Here is a 21,820-nt window from a genome sequence, read left to right on the forward strand (position 1 = left end):
CAGACAAAGACACACTACAGCACAGTTGCCATGGCATCAGGAGCCGTTGAGCAGTGTCATCTGTCTGGTGGATCTGTGCCAGACCCAGCCTCTTGGCAAGACCACATGAATTCCAACCATAGCCAGTGTAATGTAGGGGGCTTATTACAACCATAGCCAGTGTAATGTAGGGGGCTTATTACAACCATAGCCAGGGAAATGGAGGGGGCTTATTACAACCATAGCCAGTGTAATGTAGGGGGCTTATTACAACCATAGCCAGGGTAATGGAGGGGGCTTATTACAACCATAGCCAGGGTAATGGAGGGGACTTATTACAACCATAGCCAGTGTTATGGAGGGGGCTTATTACAACCATAGCCAGGGTAATGGAGGGGGCTTATTACAACCATAGCCAGGGTAATGGAGGGGGCTTATTAAACAGGCAGTAAGTAGGCAGACATAAGGCTGAAGAATCAAGCCTCCTGGTATTGTCAGTACTGAGTGTCATTTGTTATCAGACATGTAGTTGTAGACATGTTGCTGCTCTACCACAGTGGTGGCTGGGTAGGTGGAGAACAGTGGTTGTCCTGAAGTAGGGGAAAGGAACAATCAGCAGCTGTTCTGCTCTGTCGTCTACAGCCTTCTGATTCCCTCCCTGTCGTCCTGCAGCACACTGAATCAGATGCTGCTCTGTTAATGTGTGAAATAGCATGTTCACATCTGTATCTTAGGTGACCCACGTCCTACAGAAGAGCTTTACACTTTAATATGCTTGATTCATTCTGGTTTTATTCAGGTTTCTAGGGTTCTCACAAATATTTATTGGCTTTAGAGAGTGTGTGTGTGTGTGTGTGTGTGTGTGTGTGTGTCAAATCGATGCTGTGTGGGCACAAGTGTTGGCTGGATCTCTCGGGAGGCTTGTTTAGTTAACACACCGTACAGTAGTGTTCCCCTAGTGGAGATGTGAGGTAACACACAGTACAGTAGTGTTCCCCTAATGGGGATGTGTTGAGGTAACACACAGTACAGTAGTGTTCCCCTAATATAGATGTGTTGAGGTAACACACAGTACAGTAGTGTTCCCCTAATGGAGATGTGTTGAGGTAACACACAGTACAGTAGTGTTCCCCTAATGGAGATGTGTTGAGGTAACACACAGTACAGTAGTGTTCCCCTAATGGAGATGTGTTGAGGTAACACACAGTACAGTAGTGTTCCCCTAATGGAGATGTGTTGAGGTAACACACAGGACAGTAGTGTTCCCCTAATATAGATGTGTTGAGGTAACACACAGTACAGTAGTGTTCCCCTAATGGAGATGTGTTGAGGTAACACACAGTACAGTAGTGTTCCCCTAATGGAGATGTGTTGAGGTAGCACACAGTACAGTAGTGTTCCCCTAATGGAGATGTGTTGAGGTAACACACAGTACAGTAGTGTTCCCCTAATATAGATGTGTTGAGGTAACACAGTACAGTAGTGTTCCCCTAGTGGAGATGTGTTGAGGTAACACACAGTACAGTAGTGTTCCCCTAATGGAGATGTGTTGAGGTAGCACACAGTACAGTAGTGTTCCCCTAATGGAGATGTGTTGAGGTAACACACAGTACAGTAGTGTTCCCCTAATGGAGATGTGTTGAGGTAACACAGTACAGTAGTGTTCCCCTAATGGAGTTGTGTTGAGGTAGCACACAGTACAGTAGTGTTCCCCTAATGGGGATGTGTTGAGGTAACACACAGTACAGTAGTGTTCCCCTAATGGAGATGTGTTGAGGTAACACACCGTACAGTAGTGTTCCCCTAATGGAGATGTGTTGAGGTAACACACAGTACAGTAGTGTTCCCCTAATGGAGATGTGTTGAGGTAACACACAGTACAGTAGTGTTCCCCTAATATAGATGTGTTGAGGTAACACACAGTACAGTAGTGTTCCCCTAATGGAGATGTGTTGAGGTAACACACAGTACAGTAGTGTTCCCCTAATATAGATGTGTTGAGGTAACACACAGTACAGTAGTGTTCCCCTAATGGAGATGTGTTGAGGTAACACACAGTACAGTAGTGTTCCCCTAATATAGATGTGTTGAGGTAACACACAGTACAGTAGTGTTCCCCTAATGGAGATGTGTTGAGGTAACACACAGTACAGTAGTGTTCCCCTAATATAGATGTGTTGAGGTAACACACAGTACAGTAGTGTTCCCCTAATGGAGATGTGTTGAGGTAACACAGTACAGTAGTGTTCCCCTAATGGAGATGTGTTGAGGTAACACACAGTACAGTAGTGTTCCCCTAATGGAGATGTGTTGAGGTAACACACAGTACGGTCCCATTCCTCCACTGAACTCTTATTTCAGGTCAGCTTGCTGGAGGATGGGACATTTGTCCACCTTGACATTGTGACTACAGTAGTCCAACGGCTGCTTTAAACACTAGTTCCCAAGTTCAGCAGCCTGGAGAAACGGAGTCAGCTAGTAGTGGCTTGGCTCAAGATGATATACTGTACAGCCAGGGCTCTGTGTATATAGTGCTCTGTGTGTATATAGTGTTCTGTGTATATAGGGCTCTGTGTATATAGGGCTCTGTGTATATAGGGCTCTGGCTAACAATCTGAATTTGTACTTGACATTTTTTATCATTAGTTTCATTCCTTATTGTAGCGGGAAAGTTCCCAGAGTGCCTACAGTTGATCTTTGCTGTTATGATCTGTGGTGGATATTATCCTGTCTGAGGAGGCCATCTTCTCCCCTGCTGGCTTCCAGCTGCACTACAGTACATCCTGCCTGTAGTTAGTCTCACTTGTCAGACTCATGGAGATCCTGCAGCTGTGGGAAGAGACCGGCCTGTAGTATGGAGAGATCCTGCAGCTGTGGGAAGAGACCGGCCTGTAGTATGGAGAGATCCTGCAGCTGTGGGAAGAGACCGGCCTGTAGTATAGAGAGATCCTGCAGCTGTGGGAAGAGACCGGCCTGTAGTATAGAGAGATCCTGCAGCTGTGGGAAGAGACCGGCCTGTAGTATAGAGAGATCCTGCAGCTGTGGGAAGAGACCGGCCTGTAGTATGGAGAGATCCTGCAGCTGTGGGAAGAGACCGGCCTGTAGTATAGAGAGATCCTGCAGCTGTCGGAAGAGACCGGCCTGTAGTATGGAGAGATCCTGCAGCTGTGGGAAGAGACCGGCCTGTAGTATGGAGAGATCCTGCAGCTGTGGGAAGAGACCAGCCTGTAGTATGGAGAGATCCTGCAGCTGTGGGAAGAGACCGGCCTGTAGTATGGAGAGATCCTGCAGCTGTGGGAAGAGACCGGCCTGTAGTATGGAGATCCTGCAGCTGTGGGAAGAGACCCGCCTGTAGTATGGAGATCCTGCAGCTGTGGGAAGAGACCAGCCTGTAGTATGGAGAGATCCTGCAGCTGTGGGAAGAGACCGGCCTGTAGTATGGAGAGATCCTGCATCTGTGGGAAGAGACCGGCCTGTAGTATGGAGAGATCCTGCAGCTGTGGGAAGAGACCGGCCTGTAGTATGGAGAGATCCTGCAGCTGTGGGAAGAGACCGGCCTGTAGTATGGAGAGATCCTGCAGCTGTGGGAAGAGACCGGCCTGTAGTATGGAGAGATCCTGCAGCTGTGGGAAGAGACCGGCCTGTAGTATAGAGATCCTGCATCTGTGGGAAGAGACCGGCCTGTAGTATGGAGAGATCCTGCATCTGTGGGAAGAGACCGGCCTGTAGTATGGAGAGATCCTGCAGCTGTGGGAAGAGACCGGCCTGTAGTATGGAGAGATCCTGCAGCTGTGGGAAGAGACCGGCCTGTAGTATAGAGATCATGCATCTGTGGGAAGAGACCGGCCTGTAGTATGGAGAGATCCTGCAGCTGTGGGAAGAGACCGGCCTGTAGTATGGAGAGATCCTGCAGCTGTGGGAAGAGACCGGCCTGTAGTATAGAGAGATCCTGCAGCTGTGGGAAGAGACCGGCCTGTAGTATAGAGAGATCCTGCAGCTGTGGGAAGAGACCGGCCTGTAGTATAGAGAGATCCTGCAGCTGTGGGAAGAGACCGGCCTGTAGTATAGAGAGATCCTGCAGCTGTGGGAAGAGACCGGCCTGTAGTATAGAGAGATCCTGCAGCTGTGGGAAGAGACCGGCCTGTAGTATAGAGAGATCCTGCAGCTGTGGGAAGAGACCGGCCTGTAGTATAGAGAGATCCTGCAGCTGTGGGAAGAGACCGGCCTGTAGTATAGAGAGATCCTGCAGCTGTGGGAAGAGACCGGCCTGTAGTATAGAGAGATCCTGCAGCTGTGGGAAGAGACCGGCCTGTAGTATAGAGAGATCCTGCAGCTGTGGGAAGAGACTGGCCTGTAGTATAGAGAGATCCTGCAGCTGTGGGAAGAGACCGGCCTGTAGTATGGAGAACAATGAGTGTTCCAGTCCACTGCACTCTCCGGGTCAACAGTAATCCAGTTGACAGTCTGTTTAGGCAGCTGGGTGGGGAGGGGTGGGGGGGCTGTGCTGCCATGCTGGCTACAGTATGGGGAGGTTGTGGGGGTTGGGGGCCCCATGTGACCACCGTCAGTGGCATGCCAGGCATGGTAACGCAGAGTAGCTGGGGTCGCTTTCCTACGACTGCCTCTCTTCTTCCCTCTCAGTCTTTATTATTTCCCTCCCACTCTCTCTCCCTCCCTTCTCTCTCTCTCTTCCTCCCTCCCTTCTCTTCCTCCCTCCCTCCCTTCTCTCTCTTCCTCCCTCCCTCCCTTCTCTCTCTTCCTCCCTCCCTCCCTTCTCTCTCTTCCTCCCTCCCTTCTCTCTCTTCCTCCCTCCCTCCCTTCTCTCTCTATGTCCCTCCCTCCCCTCTATTTTTCTCTCTCACTCCCGCTCCTCTTCGCCCTGCCCTTTCCTGGAGAAGCGGAACATGTAAGTTGGGGTGAGAGGACACGGAGCAGGGGGCAGAGGAGCCATGAGTGAGTACTGGGCACCGTGACTTTGGGTTGGATCTATGGGGTGGTTTGGGCTTGTTTGGTGTTTAAAACTACTGAGATTCCTCACTTTATTTGGACTTATATTTTAGTTTTGTACTTAATGTCTGATTTCTTGACATTTCTATGGAATAGTGAGAATGATTTTTCCTATGGAAATGATTCATGGTTGCTAATCATGTTTTTGTGAAGGGGATGGTTACACTATATGGTCTGGTTTTTAATGAGTACTAGGACAGTAGGTCACCAACTGATTTACATAATCTTACTGGTATAGATTGTGAAAATACATCCAATTCAAGTACACACATTATTGTTCAGTCATTTGTTTCAGTCATCTCTTGGGTAAACATGATTGGGTTGGATATGAAGACTAGTAACGTGAACTAGACTAGAGTTAGACACCGTTTGTAGTACTGGCCCCATGTCTGTCTCTCTCTCTCTCTCGCTCTCTGTCTGTCTGTTTGTCACCATGGGGTCTAGTTTTCTGTGTAGCTGGATGTCGGTTCTGCCTGTATTGGCCCTGTGCTACAGTAGTGTACTGTATGTAGCCTGGGGATTTGAAGTGAATGCCAGAGAGGTAGAGGACAGGAAGGACAGTGGGCCAGCGGGTGCAGAGCAGAGTGCCAGGGCCTTACAGATCTGACTATAAATACAGTCCAGGAATAATCAACAGCAAATGGTCTAGCTAGTAGCTGTCAACACTCAGGGGCTCTCTGCAACCTTCATACAACATTTATACAATCTTCATACAACATTAATACAACATCCCTTAGTTCCAGCTGTTGCATGGCGACAGAGAAGGCAGGTGTTGTCATACTGTATCAGTGAATATGATGTTGTGATGGATAGTAGAGACTGTTTAATGCCTGTGATGATACAGTATGTCTGGCTGCCCTTATCCACTTCATGTGACACTTCCAGTCATTGTTGTTATTTTGGTTTGCATGTCCTGGCTGTTGTTGTTCAGGAGCTTTTTATAGCTCTGAGTATAGTTGGTTGTCCCAGTTACACTTCGCAGATCTGAGCTGAATATGAAGAAGAGGCCTATAATCGACTCTATTTAACAGAAATATGGGATTTAAGGAGTTAACTATGAATTTGTATGTTTTTACTACTTTTAATTGATGGCAATGGACCATAACAGTAGTGTGTCCCCAACGCGTTGTCCTCTGTGTGTGACTGTCTGTGGCAGACTCCCCTGCTGTCGCCTGTGTGTGACTGTCTGTGGCAGACTCCCCTGCTGTAGTCTGTGTGTGACTGTCTGTGGCAGACTCCCCTGCTGTAGTCTGTGTGTGACTGTCTGTGGCAGGCTCCCCCTGCTGTAGTCTGTGTGTGACTCTGTGGCAGACTCCCCTGCTGTAGTCTGTGTGTGACTCTGTGGCAGACTCCCCTGCTGTAGTCTGTGTGTGACTCTGTGGCAGACTCCCCTGCTGTAGTCTGTGTGTGACTCTGTGGCAGACTCCCCTGCTGTAGTCTGTGTGTGACTCTGTGGCAGACTCCCCTGCTGTAGTCTGTGTGTGACTCTGTGGCAGACTCCCCTGCTGTAGTCTGTGTGTGACTCTGTGGCAGACTTCCCTGCTGTAGTCTGTGTGTGACTCTGTGGCAGACTCCCCTGTTGTCGTCTGTGTGTGACTATCTGTGGCAGACTCCCCTGCTGTAGTCTGTGTGTGACTCTGTGGCAGACTCCCCCGCTGTAGTCTGTGTGTGACTGTGGCAGACTCCCCTGCTGTAGTCTGTGTGTGACTCTGTGGTAGACTCCCCTGTTGTCGTCTGTGTGTGACTGTCTGTGGCAGACTCCCCTGCTGTAGTCTGTGTGTGACTGTCTGTGGCAGACTCCCCTGCTGTAGTCTGTGTGTGACTGTCTGTGGCAGGCTCCCCCTGCTGTAGTCTGTGTGTGACTGTCTGTGGCAGGCTCCCCCTGCTGTAGTCTGTGTGTGACTCTGTGGCAGACTCCCCTGCTGTAGTCTGTGTGTGACTCTGTGGCAGACTCCCCTGCTGTAGTCTGTGTGTGACTGTCTGTGGCAGACTCCCCTGCTGTAGTCTGTGTGTGACTCTGTGGCAGACTCCCCTGCTGTAGTCTGTGTGTGACTCTGTGGCAGACTCCCCTGTTGTCGTCTGTGTGTGACTATCTGTGGCAGACTCCCCTGCTGTCATCTGTGTGTGACTGTCTGTGGCAGACTCCCCTGCTGTAGTCTGTGTGTGACTGTCTGTGGCAGACTCCCCTGCTGTAGTCTGTGTGTGACTCTGTGGCAGACTCCCCTGCTGTAGTCTGTGTGTGACTCTGTGGCAGACTCCCCTGTTGTCGTCTGTGTGTGACTATCTGTGGCAGACTCCCCTGCTGTAGTCTGTGTGTGACTCTGTGGCAGACTCCCCCGCTGTAGTCTGTGTGTGACTGTGGCAGACTCCCCTGCTGTAGTCTGTGTGTGACTCTGTGGTAGACTCCCCTGTTGTCGTCTGTGTGTGACTGTCTGTGGCAGACTCCCCTGCTGTAGTCTGTGTGTGACTGTCTGTGGCAGACTCCCCTGCTGTAGTCTGTGTGTGACTGTCTGTGGCAGGCTCCCCCTGCTGTAGTCTGTGTGTGACTGTCTGTGGCAGGCTCCCCCTGCTGTAGTCTGTGTGTGACTCTGTGGCAGACTCCCCTGCTGTAGTCTGTGTGTGACTCTGTGGCAGACTCCCCTGCTGTAGTCTGTGTGTGACTGTCTGTGGCAGACTCCCCTGCTGTAGTCTGTGTGTGACTGTCTGTGGCAGGCTCCCCCTGCTGTAGTCTGTGTGTGACTGTCTGTGGCAGGCTCCCCCTGCTGTAGTCTGTGTGTGACTCTGTGGCAGACTCCCCTGCTGTAGTCTGTGTGACTCTGTGGCAGACTCCCCTGCTGTAGTCTGTGTGTGACTGTCTGTGGCAGACTCCCCTGCTGTAGTCTGTGTGTGACTCTGTGGCAGACTCCCCTGCTGTAGTCTGTGTGTGACTCTGTGGCAGACTCCCCTGTTGTCGTCTGTGTGTGACTATCTGTGGCAGACTCCCCTGCTGTCATCTGTGTGTGACTGTCTGTGGCAGACTCCCCTGCTGTAGTCTGCTAATGCTGCTAGATGTTGCTGGAGACAGCCAGTAGCATGGTGTCAGTCAGTTTAGCCTGTCTCAGCAGCCTGCCAGCCCGTTCTGTCTGGATTCAGGCCTGGCTGTCTGGGACACCATTGTCTGATGGAGCTTCATCGCCACCACAGATATGCAGGTCTTATGAACGCAGCTGTTGAACAAATGGATTGGAAACACGCCTGCTCACATAAACTGAGACGTTCCATATTCACAACTCAGTCACTTCTTAGTGTGTGTGATTCTGGTGAAGTTATCTAGGAGTTTTACAGTGATGAGCTGTAACAGTCTTTGGATGGGAGTCTGATGTACATCTGGATCTGCTGAGGGAAGAGTAAATCCCATGGCAGGAAGTGCTGGTAAGATGACTTCACTATGTTCCAGTGAAGCACAGAGTTTACTGTCACAAACTAGTATCTCAAAGGAGAGCTTCTTCCCAGTTCCCAAGCCAAATGTTCCGCAGTCTGTGGGTTTATGCAGATTCTCCTTGTTTATATAGTATACTGTATGCCCTCTCTTCATTTTCATAAAGCAGCTCCAGGATCTGTTATTCTGTAAATCACTGTCATATCTTGTTGTTCTGTAGCACTGTTGTGATACATAGACATCAGCAGGAGTGTAGTTCCTCAATGTGCCACAAGAGGTCCTCCTACGCTGCTTTCAGTAACTCTTGCTGCACTCCCTTTATGTAAACAGACTGCTACGAAGATTCTGATGTGTAAACAAGATACAATGACACATCACGTATGACCATAGTTCAGAGGTCGTTGTGTTTGATTATGGTTTATAAAAGCAGATTGTTCAGAGGGATAGCCTATTGAGGAGCTAAAAATGTTTTTTTTTAAAGGTATGTGTATGTCTTGAGCAAGACTGTTGTCGTCGTTCTCACTAGATCAGGGATCATTAACTAGTTTCAGCCACTGAACTATTATTGAGGTCAGAACGTAATTACAAATCATTTGTAGACTACAAATTGACCACAAGAAGCCCAAACAGATATAACATTTCACTAAAACAATATAATTTCAAACCTGGCTTACATTTGTATACCATCACATACACCGAGTGTGCAAAACATTAAGAACACCTCTCCAATATTGATTTGGCTGCAGGCCACCAGTTGGGGAACCCTGCTCTAGATGATGAAGTTTAAACATAAACAGCCATTGTTCTGGTGTTTTTCAACCAGGCACCTGTTACATAACCTCCTGCTACTGTAGCGGGCTAAAACTAACCTCTAGTCTCTCCCTCTCCTCTTCTCTTCTTCTCTCCCTCTCCTCCCCATCATACCATCTCCTCTCCCTCCTCCCCTGTCCTCCCCTGTCCCCCTCCTCCCCTGTCCCCCTCCTCCCCTGTCCCCCTCCTCTCCTCCTCCTCCCCTCTCCTCCTCCTCCCCTGTCCTCCTCCTCCCCTCATACCGTCTCCTATCTCCCTCTCCTCCTCCTCCCCTCTCCTCCTCCTCCTCCCCTCATACCGTCTCCTCCTCCACCCCTCTCCTCCTCCACCCCTCTCCTCCTCCACCCCTCTCCTCCTCCACCCCTCTCCTCCTCCACCCCTCTCCTCCTCCTCCCCTCTCCTCCCCTGTCCTCCTCCTCCTCCCCTCCTCCTCACCTCTCCTCCTCCCCTCTCCTCCTCCTCCTCCTCCCCCATCCTCCTCCCCTCTCCTCCTCCCCTCCTCCTCCTCCTCCCCTCCTCCCCTCCCCCGTCCTCCTCCTCCCCTCTCCTCCTCCCCTCTCCTCCTCCCCTCTCCTCCTCCCCGTCCTCCTCCTCCCCCGTCCTCCTCCCCTCTCCTCCTCCTCCCCTCTCCTCCTCCTACAGATGTGTGTAACAGTACTGATCTTCCAGAGGTGGAGATCATCAGTCTGCTGGAGGAGCAGCTGCCCCACTACAAGCTGAGAGCAGACACCATCTACGGGTATGACCACGACGACTGGCTCCACACCCCTCTCCTCTCCCCCGACACCAACCTGGACCTCACCGTGGAGCAGATTGAGGAGACTCTGAAGTATTTCCGTAAGAGCAGCGTTTGTATTTAGTTGTTTTTTGAAGATGATTCAGACAAGGGGGCGAAGGCTTCCACACTCCCTCTGCTGGTTACTTCTCTTTCTATTCTTCCTTTTATGTGATCTGTTGTACACTGGTACACATTTCATATTCATATTTATTAGAGCTCATCGCTTTAACCTTGACATTAATCATTTTATTGAGCTGATATTACAGTGTATTTTTGGAAATGGTGCAGGTTAGAGCCGATATCAAGGATTTAAAAAATGAGGGTGATGTGGGTGGAAGACTAACAGCTGAGATTCTGGTGCCGTATTGAGACTGAGGAAGTCTGAGATAAATACAGGCAGACAGACAGAGCGATACAAACACAGAGAGACAGACAGAGGTTGAGACAAAGGGAATGAAAGGTAGAGACAGTCATTTTAATATGGTCCTGAGCCCATATGGGTCAGCGACAGACAGCTGGGCCTGGTTCACACAGCAAACATACCCGCTGAGCCGTGGGTGAAGCGCCACGTGCCAGTCTGCTCGGCTGCTGGTCCTATCAGCTCAGTGGGAGACGTCTGTCCTAACGTCTGTCTGTGTCTCAACCAGACATGAGGCTGGACAGACACAAGGCTGTGTGCGTGTGATAACTGTTTTTGTTTTTTCTATCTTTATTTAACCAGTCAGTTAAGAACAAATTGTTATTTACAATGACGGCCTACCCCTACCCCTATCAATCAGCAGATATGTGTTGATACAGTATCTGTTCTGTTGTGAATGTAGGTCATACTGTAGAGCTCAGGAAGTTTAACAGCATCAATCAGCAGATATGTGTTGGTGTTGATACAGTATCTGTACTGTTGTCTGAAAGACGGCACTGTAGGATGCTTTAATAACAGATGCTGTGGTACTTTAATACTCTGATTACGTTGTGGCAGATGTAGACTACAATGACAGTCCTGCAGCGTTGGTTCAAATAGTTACTGATACTGACGTGAGGATAGACTCCAGGGTTCTCACAAGACAAGACCACTTTGTTGTCACATTTGTGCAGCGTAATACAAACCTTTGTTCCCAAACTGATATTCTTTGATAGATGGTTTTAGATATTGTACTCTACTCCTTGATTAAATTCACAACTAGGCTGTAGAGATTTATATCACCAATCTGGTTTTGTCATTTCCGGTCTTGTCACCTGTGATTGTGATGTCACAAGGAGGACAGGCAAGCAGGGTGGTTCATTGGTCTTCTGGCTAGTCAGCTGATCCCTGATAGGCCACTCCTACTCTGATGCATCTTCTACCACAAACACATTACACTCCATATGATGCAATACTGATGGCATTATACACCGTTGACTCAGTCAGCAGGCAGGTTGATGAAGTGTTTCTATAGTCGCTGAAATAATCATCCTCATTGTTTGATTAATGGCTGTCTATTAAATGACATCTGACCTTTTTATTGTCTGACTGTGAAGTGGTGTTAGAATGAGTCAGTGTGCTCTTTATCAAAGGGACATGCTATTAAAGAAGTAGAAGCATCTGATATTATCCTGCTGTAAATCAGTGTGGGAGAGAGAACTATATTCACCACTATAAACCTATTGAATGATTTCTTAATATCATTCAGCAAGGTGAACTCCCTGCCCTGTAGTAGAGGTGTTGTACCAGACCAGGCAGATATGAACAGAGAGCTGGTCACCGAGGCAGCAGCAGTAGCAACACTAGCCTGCATTCAGATACTACTCAGTGCTGGAGTAGGGAGCCAGTCTCCATGGCAACCTCACAGAAGGATGTACTGTTGGGAGAAGGGGAGGGTGGGCCAAGGAAAGAGAGGAGGGACGAAAGCAGGTTGCTATTGACGAAACAGTTCAGAGGGAGGAGCATGCCTCTGACATTTCCCTTCCTCATTGGCTCGTGGCCCTCCCCCAGGCCCCTCCCTCATCTGTGATACAACCTTGACTCACCACCAGGCAGCAACACACCCCTGCTGCATAACTGTGTTTTGGGCTGCGTTGCTTTTTGGGAAATATCTTTCTCTCTTTCCTCTCCTCCTCTCCATCCCATCCTTCCACTCTGGTACCAGTGATAAAATGTGCTGTACCACGTGGTCTCCTCGTCATGGTAAACTCCTAGAGAACTCAGAGTATGTAATGAAAGGATGGGCAGGTGTTCTCGTGACCTCCGCAGCAGGACAGGAGAAGATGGTGGTGCTCCTCTCAGCTGAAGGGGACTGAGTATGCAGAAATTTGTGGAGGCGGATTACTATGAGCTAGACTGGTACTATGAGGAATGCACAGATGGTAAGCCTGATGGGGACGGTTCTCCATCTAGCTGTTATCTAACTGTGTTGTTAACGGGGCTATATGTGGGTAAGGGGGGGAGGGAGAGGGACAGGGAGGAGGGCTAGAGGGGATGATTTTGCTGGTAGGGTGGTTAAATACCATTGACTGTATAAATCTGCCGGTCTCTCTCTTCGCTCCAGTATGTATTGCGTCAGTCACATGATGCTGGAACCACTGAGCCAGGGGCTGCTGTGTTGCTTCACTTTGCTCTGGTCCGTCTGATAACAGGTGCATTTAACTAAGTTTACCTCAGCCAAGGAGGCCATGGCTGTAGGACGAGGCTGTAGCTAATTCTCTTACTATCATTTTGTTGTGTTGGATGTGATATCAGCTTCTGTTGATTGTAACCAGGGTGAATTAGGAGCAACAGAAACTGTGGCACCACAAAACAAGGCTGCTATGTAAATGTAGCAATGAAGGGGAATGACAAGGTGGTTTTTCATAGAGCGCACGGACTACCCATGGAGCTTTAGTATTGCCCTGCCATTGTGTGTGTATGTGACTGGGAGTACTGGGATGTATAGCAGTTCTATAGATCTGTACAGTCAGACTAACAGTCCTATAGATCTGTACAGTCGGACTAACAGTCCTATAGATATGTACAGTCGGACTAACAGTCCTATAGAGCTGTACAGTCAGACTAACAGTCCTATAGAGCTGTACAGTCAGACTAACAGTCCTATAGAGCTGTACAGTCAGACTAACAGTCCTATAGAGCTGTACAGTCAGACTAACAGTCCTATAGAGCTGTACAGTCGGACTAACAGTCCTATAGATCTGTACAGTCGGACTAACAGTCCTCTAGATCTGTACAGTCGGACTAACAGTCCTCTAGATCTGTACAGTCGGACTAACAGTCCTCTAGATCTGTACAGTCGGACTAACAGTCCTATAGATCTGTACAGTCGGACTAACAGTCCTATAGATCTGTACAGTCGGACTAACAGTCCTATAGATCTGTACAGTCGGACTAACAGTCCTATAGATCTGTACAGTCGGACTAACAGTCCTATAGATCTGTACAGTCGGACTAACAGTCCTATAGATCTGTACAGTTGGACTAACAGTCCTATAGATCTGTACAGTCGGACTAACAGTCCTATAGATCTGTACAGTCGGACTAACAGTCCTATAGATATGTACAGTCGGACTAACAGTCCTATAGATATGTACAGTCGGACTAACAGTCCTATAGATATGTACAGTCGGACTAACAGTCCTATAGATCTGTACAGTCGGACTAACAGTCCTATAGAGCTGTACAGTCGGACTAACAGTCATATAGAGCTGTACAGTCGGACTAACAGTCCTATAGATCTGAGTCCTGTACAGTCCTATAGATCTGGGTCCTGTACAGTCAGAATAACAGACCTAATAGATCCGAGTCCTGTACAGTAGCAGCACATAGCATCACACAGCAATATAATATGGAAATGTTTTACAGCAGCTTCACCAAGCAGACTACAGCTATCCCTGTATCCCCTGATTCTTTCAATGAGCCATCCAACATGATCAGTGGCTCTATATATAGAACAGCGGCCTATACCCTTGGCTGAAGATGTTTCCATAGATGATGGTCATATATTATGAGAAGAGGCCTGTTCTGTTGGATCTCTTTGGTAATGCTGTTTATATATGATGTTATATATGATGTTTGAGGACTCATTTACTACAGTAGATTGTATTGCGAGGGCCTCTTGACATTTTAATGTCCACCTCCCCTACTACCGGTCTACTCCAACAGTTAGGACAAGTCTAAATGACATGGTTTTATATTCATATGGTTGATAAACACTCTGCAGTGCTGTACTGTGGATATCTATTTCCAACTATCCACACGTCTCTAGAGATCTCGTCCAGCAACATGATTGGACAGTCAGCCAGTAATGGCCTAGCCACTAGCCTGGTCCCAGAGACTTTATGTAGCCAACCTTCCTGTCGTTCATCATCACGCTAAACCACCGCTAGCAGAGCTGACTGGGGCTCATAATGAAGCAGACAGTACATGGAAGGTTTGGAGGGGAGGCTGTGCTGTGGAGACGAGGGCTCATAATGAAGCAGACAGTACATGGAAGGTTTGGAGGGGAGGCTATGCTGTGGAGACGGGGGCTCATAATGAAGCAGACAGTACATGGAAGCAGGGGAAGGTTGGGAGGGGAGGCTGTGCTGTGGAGACTGGGGCTCATAATGAAGCAGACAGTACATGGAAGCAGGGGAAGGTTTGGAGGGGAGGCTGTGCTGTGGAGACGAGGGCTCATAATGAAGCAGACAGTACATGGAAGGTTTGGAGGGGAGGCTGTGCTGTGGAGACTGGGGCTCATAATAAAACAGACAGTACATGGAAGGTTTGGAGGGGAGGCTGTGCTGTGGAGACTGGGGCTCATAATGAAGCAGACAGTACATGGAATGTTTGGAGGGGAGGCTGTGCTGTGGAGACTGGGGCTCATAATGAAGCAGACAGTACATGGAAGGTTTGGAGGGGAGGCTATGCTGTGGAGACTGGGGCTCATAATGAAGCAGACAGTACATGGAAGGTTTGGAGGGGAGGCTGTGCTGTGGAGACGGGGGCTCATAATGAAGCAGACAGTACATGGAAGCAGGGGAAGGTTTGGAGGGGAGGCTGTGTGCTGTGGAGACTGGGGCTCATAATGAAGCAGACAGTACATGGAAGGTTTGGAGGGGAGGCTGTGCTGTGGAGACGGGGGCTCATAATGAAGCAGACAGTACATGGAAGGTTTGGAGGGGAGGCTGTGTTGTGGAGACTGGGGCTCATAATGAAGCAGACAATACATGGAAGCAGGGGAAGGTTTGGAGGGGAGGCTGTGCTGTGGAGACTGGGGCTCATAATGAAGCAGACAGTACATGGAAGGTTTGGAGGGGAGGCTGTGCTGTGGAGACTGGGGCTCATAATGAAGCAGACAGTACATGGAAGGTTTGGAGGGGAGGCTGTGCTGTGGAGACTGGTGGCTCAGTGGGCTAAAGCCAGACGAGGGCTCCAGAAGGCCAGGGACAGCCTGGCCAGGCTCAGAGCTGCCTGGATGGGCCTAGCTCCATGATCACATGGCTGGGAGTCTGGCAGGGACACAGCCCTGGGTGATGCTCAGAATATTGATCACTTCAGCAGTGAGGAGGGCATGGACCATGTATGTACATCTCCCCACTGGAGCGGGGAGGGACGGCTGCCAGCCAAACTCTGCCAGCCTCCCCTCTTCCTACAGTACCCCTCTCCTCCTCCCTCTCCGCTACCCCCCTCCATCTCCACCCTGCTCACAAAGCCCAGGGCCCACAATTCTATTGGCCTGGGAGGGGGAGTTGGAGGGAGGTGAGAGGGGCTGTCCTCCTCCCTCTCCGCTACCCCCCTCCATCTCCATCCTGCTCACAAAGCCCAGAGCCTACAGTTCTATTGGCCTGGGGGGGGGGGGGGGGAGTTGGAGGGAGGTGAGAGGGGCTGTCCTCCTCCCTCTCCTCCACCCCCCTACATCTCCACCCTGCTCACAAAGCCCAGGGCCTACAGTTCTATTGGCCTGGGGGGGGGGGGAGTTGGAGGGAGGTGAGAGGGGCTGTCCTCCTCCCTCTCCTCCACCCCCCTACATCTCCACCCTGCTCACAAAGCCCAGGGCCTACAGTTCTATTGGCCTGGGGGGGGGGGGGTTGGAGGGAGGTGAGAGGGGCTGTCCTCCTCCAGTCTCTCCATGCTGGGAACTTTATCAGTGCACACAAAAAGGGCCTCTGAGGCAGACAGGGAGGCTGAGGTGGGGGTTGTTTTGGGGGGTTAGCCACAAGCTATTGTGGATACTGTATTGTTTCAATAGGAATGTGTGGTTGCATTCAGTATAAATGAGATGAATGAAAATGATTTGGACATGGGATAATTGAAGGAAACATGTTTAATTGGAGAGTTATGTGAAATATTTGGTGATTGTGTTCTAGGTTCTATGTATGGGATCACGGTTGTTTTTTGTCAACCGTTTTTATCAGCTGTTATGGGAATAACAATGTTTTTATCAGCTGTCATGGGAATAACAATGTTTTTATCAGTCGTTATGGGAATAACAATGTTTTTATCAGCCGTTATGGGAATAACAATGTTTTTATCAGCCGTTATGGGAATAACAATGTTTTTATCAGCCGTTATGGGAATAACAATGTTTTTATCAGTCGTTATGGGAATAACAATGTTTTTATCAGCCGTTATGGGAATAACAATGTTTTTATCAGCCGTTATGGGAATAACAATGTTTTTATCAGCCGTTATGGGAATAACAATGTTTTTATCAGCCGTTATGGGAATAACAATGTTTTTATCAGCCGTTATGGGAATAACAATGTTTTTATCAGCCGTTATGGGAATAACTGGTTTTTATCAGCCGTTATGGGAATAGCTGGTTTTATCAGCCGTTATGGGAATAACAATGGTTTTATCAGCCGTTATGGGAATAACAATGGTTTTATCAGCCGTTATGGGAATAACAATGTTTTTATCAGCCGTTATGGGAATAACAATGTTTTTATCAGCCGTTATGGGAATAACAATGTTTTTATCAGCCGTTATGGGAATAACAATGTTTTTATCAGTCGTTATGGGAATAACAATGTTTTTATCAGCCGTTATGGGAATAACAATGTTTTTATCAGCCGTTATGGGAATAACAATGTTTTTATCAGCCGTTATGGGAATAACAATGGTTTTATCAGCCGTTATGGGAATAACAATGGTTTTATCAGCCGTTATGGGAATAACAATGTTTTTATCAGCCGTTATGGGAATAACTGGTTTTATCAGCCGTTATGGGAATAACAATGTTTTTATCAGCCGTTATGGGAATAACAATGTTTTTATCAGCCGTTATGGGAATAACAATGTTTTTATCAGCCGTTATGGGAATAACAATGTTTTTGTCACAAGTTAACTGGCTTTCACATCCATAATAGTTTGTCTAGCCGTTTACATGTGTCACTGGAATGTTGAAGATTTGTTTACTGTTGCATTGCTCTCAATGTGACTAGTTTGATAAAGCCAGTGTGTGTCGATTTGATTAGAATTGTGGTCCGTATTATTTGTGGTCTAATGTGTAACATTGAGTGTCATGTTATTTTCTATAGGGTGGAATGACCCATACTGGTTTAGAAACTAGATGGTTTCTTTATTTCCACATGCTAAACTAGCATCATTTACTTGATCTGTGACCAACAGATGCTTATCGGTGTTCCCAGTCAGGTGAAATCCATAGATTAGGGCCTCATTTATTTATTTAAATTGACTGATTTACCTTATATGAACTGTTGCATTTATATTTTTGTTCAGTATACACTGTTCTTCCTGTATGCTATTTCATCAAGCTCTGTATTTCCTAATGGTTCCTGGTCTATTTATTTGGCTCTCCGTATGTAGCTTCTGCTTTGAATAAGTAGGCATCTGCAAATTGAGTCACCTGTGGATTTGACTGTGGTGAGGCAGGCTGGGGCCCCACCCTGACAACAGGTGTATGTGTCTTATGGTGTGCTCCGCCTTGCACTGTTTCCATGGAGAGTCTGGTGGAACATACCATTTCAACGCTTGAAAAGGGGGGTGAGCAAATAGACACATTTAGACTTGATAGGGATAAAACTATAACTTATTATATGGTTATATTAGTCCTTGTCACATAGCTGACATTTTGAATTGACTCCATGCTCTAATCTAAACATTCAAAGTCCTGTCAGTCTGAGAATAGTTCAGTGCCACTCCCCTGCTCCGGTTCCACAGTGGGCTGTCTTCTAGTCATGGACAATAGAGGGAGAGAGAGCAGGAGGAGGGAGTGCCTGTGACTGGGGGACAGACTGCCTTGCTGTCCTCACACAAACACACACACACTGACTTAGACACACACACTCTCTCGCTGACTGAGACGGACTGTCTCACACACACACACACACACACACACTTAGACATGGCTTTGGACTTGAGGCAGCTGGGCTCTGCTGGGCCCCACTAGCCTAGTGTTGGTGTTAGCATGTCACTGCTCTGTCACAGCACCCCAGAGGACAGCTTGGAGTATGTCTGTTCACCTGACCACTGTGATGGAGAGGAGGAGGAGGAGGAGAGGGAGGAGGATGAAGAGCAGCATACTCTGCAAGAAGGTATACTAACTGGAGTTATGGGAGCTTTGCTGGTCCTCTCATTCACATAGTGGTTTTGAACCACATTGTTAGACTGCTGTCTCTCTCCTGCTCCCTGTGTGTGGCTCCTGCTCCCTGTGTGTGGCTCCTGCTCCCTGTGTGTGGCTCCTGCTCCCTGTGTGTGGCTCCTGCTCCGTTTGTACTACCCTGATTGGTTTTAAATATTTGTCAAAGGTTTTCAGTGCTGTAGGTCATGTGAATTTGTATTATACCAGGATAACCAGTGAGTACTTTTAGTATGTTGTTTGTATTCAGAGTAAACATGGAATTCTCCCTTCTGATAGTATCAACAGAACAGGCAGGTCATCAGACTTCTGAGAGCATCAACAGAACAGGCAGGTCATCAGACTTCTGATAGCATCAACAGAACAGGCAGGTCATCAGACTTCTGATAGCATCAACAGAACAGGCAGGTCATCAGACTTCTGATGTATACTACTGCTGTTAATTGGTGTTATTTAACATGAGCAGTATCACCGTGGGAGCAGAGAGAAGCTGTCTCCTATACCCTACCCAGTAACTATAGCAGCTGTCTCCTATACCCTACCCAGTAACTATAGCAGCTGTCTCCTATACCCTACCCAGTAACTATAGCAACTGTCTCCTATACCCTACCCAGTAACTATAGCAGCTGTCTACCTATACCCTACCCAGTAACTATAGCAGCTGTCTCCTATACCCTACCCAGTAACTATAGCAGCTATCTCCTATACCCTACCCAGTAACTATAGCAGCTGTCTCCTATACCCTACCCAGTAACTATAGCAGCTGTCTCCTATACCCTACCCAGTAACTATAGCAGCTGTCTCCTATACCCTACCCAGTAACTATAGCAGCTGTATCCTATACCCTACCCAGTAACTATAGCAGCTGTCTCCTATACCCTACCCAGTAACTATAGCAGCTGTCTCCTATACCCTACCCAGTAACTATAGCAGCTGTCTCCTATACCCTACCCAGTAACTATAGCAGCTGTCTCCTATACCCTACCCAGTAACTATAGCAGCTGTCTCCTATACCCTACCCAGTAACTATAGCAGCTGTCTCCTATATCCTACCCAGTAACTACAGCAGCTGTCTCCTATACCCTACCCAGTAACTGTAGCAGCTGTTTCCTATACCCTACCCAGTAACTATAGCAGCTGTCTACCTATACCCTACCCAGTAACTGTAGCAGCTGTCTCCTATACCCTACCCAGTAACTATAGCAGCTGTCTCCTATACCCTACCCAGTAACTACAGCAGCTGTCTCCTATACCCTACCCAGTAACTATAGCAGCTGTCTACCTATACCCTACCCAGTAGCTATAGCAGCTGTCTACCTATACCCTACCCAGTAACTGTAGCAGCTGTCTCCTATACCCTACCCAGTAACTGTAGCAGCTGTCTCCTATACCCTACCCAGTAACTATAGCAGCTGTCTCCTATACCCTACCCAGTAACTGTAGCAGCTGTTTCCTATACCCTACCCAGTAACTATAGCAGCTGTCTACCTATACCCTACCCAGTAACTGTAGCAGCTGTCTCCTATACCCTACCCAGTAACTATAGCAGCTGTCTCCTATACCCTACCCAGTAACTACAGCAGCTGTCTCCTATACCCTACCCAGTAACTATAGCAGCTGTCTACCTATACCCTACCCAGTAGCTATAGCAGCTGTCTACCTATACCCTACCCAGTAACTGTAGCAGCTGTCTCCTATACCCTACCCAGTAACTGTAGCAGCTGTCTCCTATACCCTACCCAGTAACTATAGCAGCTGTCTCCTCTACCCTACCCAGTAACATGTGGCCTTGGTGCGTGCTTATGTGTGGCGTGCCGCTAGATGTTTATCTCTTCTATCACATTCCAGATCTATACTATGTGTGTGCTGTTGATTAGTCTCTGGTTGTCTCCATGGTTGAGGTCCACCTCATAATGTTGACACCACACCCTGGTTATTTGTTCTTTTGTTGTGCTCATTGGGATATTACAATATTCATTTTTCAGTGCTGAGGATGGAAAGTTACATTACAGAGCACATGTCTGGCTTTCAGTTTAAATGCTCCTGTCACAGAGTAAATAACTCTACATGAAGTTGTTTTTATCAGCCAACAACCCTTATACTGTACAGGCCATTCACTGTCATGACTGCTCACTGTGATGCTGCACATGTATGTCAATATGGACTTTGCATCTAACTCCTCATTTACATTTGTTTCCACCAATGGAGTTCAAAGCCTGTGTTTACTGCCCTACGGACACCTATCTGAGATTACAACAATTAGAACTATACCAGGCCTGACCTATACCCTACCAGCCTGTGTTTGGTGCCCTATAGACACCTATCTGAGATTACAACAATTAGAACTATACCAGGCCTGACCTATACCCTACCAGCCTGTGTTTGCTGCCCTACGGACACCTATCTGAGATTACAACAATTAGAACTATACCAGGCCTGGCCTATATCCTACCAGCCTGTGTTTGGTGCCCTACAGACACCTATCTGAGATTACAACAATTAGAACTATACCAGGCCTGGCCTATACCCTACCAGCCTGTGTTTGCTGACCTATAGACACCTATCTGAGATTACAACAATTAGAACTATACCAGGCCTGGCCTATACCCTACCAGCCTGTGTTTGGTGCCCTACAGACACCTATCTGAGATTACAACAATTAGAACTATACCAGGCCTGGCCTATACCCTACCAGCCTGTGTTTGCTGACCTATAGACACCTATCTGAGATTACAACAATTAGAACTATACCAGGCCTGGCCTATACCCTACCAGCCTGTTTGCGCTGCCCTACAGACACCTATCTGAGATTACAACAATTAGAACTATACCAGGCCTGGCCTATACCCTACCAGCCTGTGTTTGGTGCCCTACAGACACCTATCTGAGATTACAACAATTAGAACTATACCAGGCCTGGCCTATACCCTACCAGCCTGTGTTTGCTGCCCTACAGACACCTATCTGAGATTACAACAATTAGAACTATACCAGGCCTGGCCTATACCCTACCAGCCTGTGTTTGCTGACCTATAGACACCTATCTGAGATTACAACAATTAGAACTATACCAGGCCTGGCCTATACCCTACCAGCCTGTGTTTGCTGCCCTACAGACACCTATCTGAGATTACAACAATTAGAACTATACCAGGCCTGGCCTATACCCTACCAGCCTGTGTTTGCTGCCCTACGGACACCTATCTGAGATTACAACAATTAGAACTATACCAGGCCTGGCCTATACCCTACCAGCCTGTGTTTGGTGCCCTACGGACACCT

The 21,820-nt window shown here is 48.0% G+C and overlaps 1 protein-coding gene across 15 annotated transcripts in view; it reads left to right on the forward strand.

The window, feature by feature from the left end:
* The window catches only part of LOC110510956 (trafficking kinesin-binding protein 1), a 93,458-nt gene that overhangs the window by 34,554 nt on the left and 37,084 nt on the right, over positions 1-21,820 (forward strand). For 5 of the 15 annotated variants that reach the window (XR_016492186.1, XM_090221956.1, XM_090221963.1 and 2 more), the window contains exons 1-2: positions 4,641-4,932; positions 9,857-10,051. Coding sequence is in view for 9 of the 15 variants with exons in the window: in XM_090221956.1 (XP_090078082.1) it covers positions 4,929-4,932; positions 9,857-10,051 (199 nt within the window). In the remaining 6 variants the exon portion in view is untranslated. Of the gene's footprint in view, positions 1-4,572; positions 4,933-7,826; positions 8,398-9,856; positions 10,052-11,976; positions 12,333-18,126; positions 18,495-21,820 lie in introns of those variants that run through there. The other 10 variants (XM_090221975.1, XM_090221941.1, XM_090221977.1 and 7 more) reach the window with 5 other exon arrangements.

This window comes from Oncorhynchus mykiss, chromosome 3 (genome assembly GCF_057628025.1).
Source record: "Oncorhynchus mykiss isolate SJ-2025 chromosome 3, ASM5762802v1, whole genome shotgun sequence".
Taxonomy (NCBI): Eukaryota; Metazoa; Chordata; class Actinopteri; order Salmoniformes; family Salmonidae; genus Oncorhynchus; species Oncorhynchus mykiss.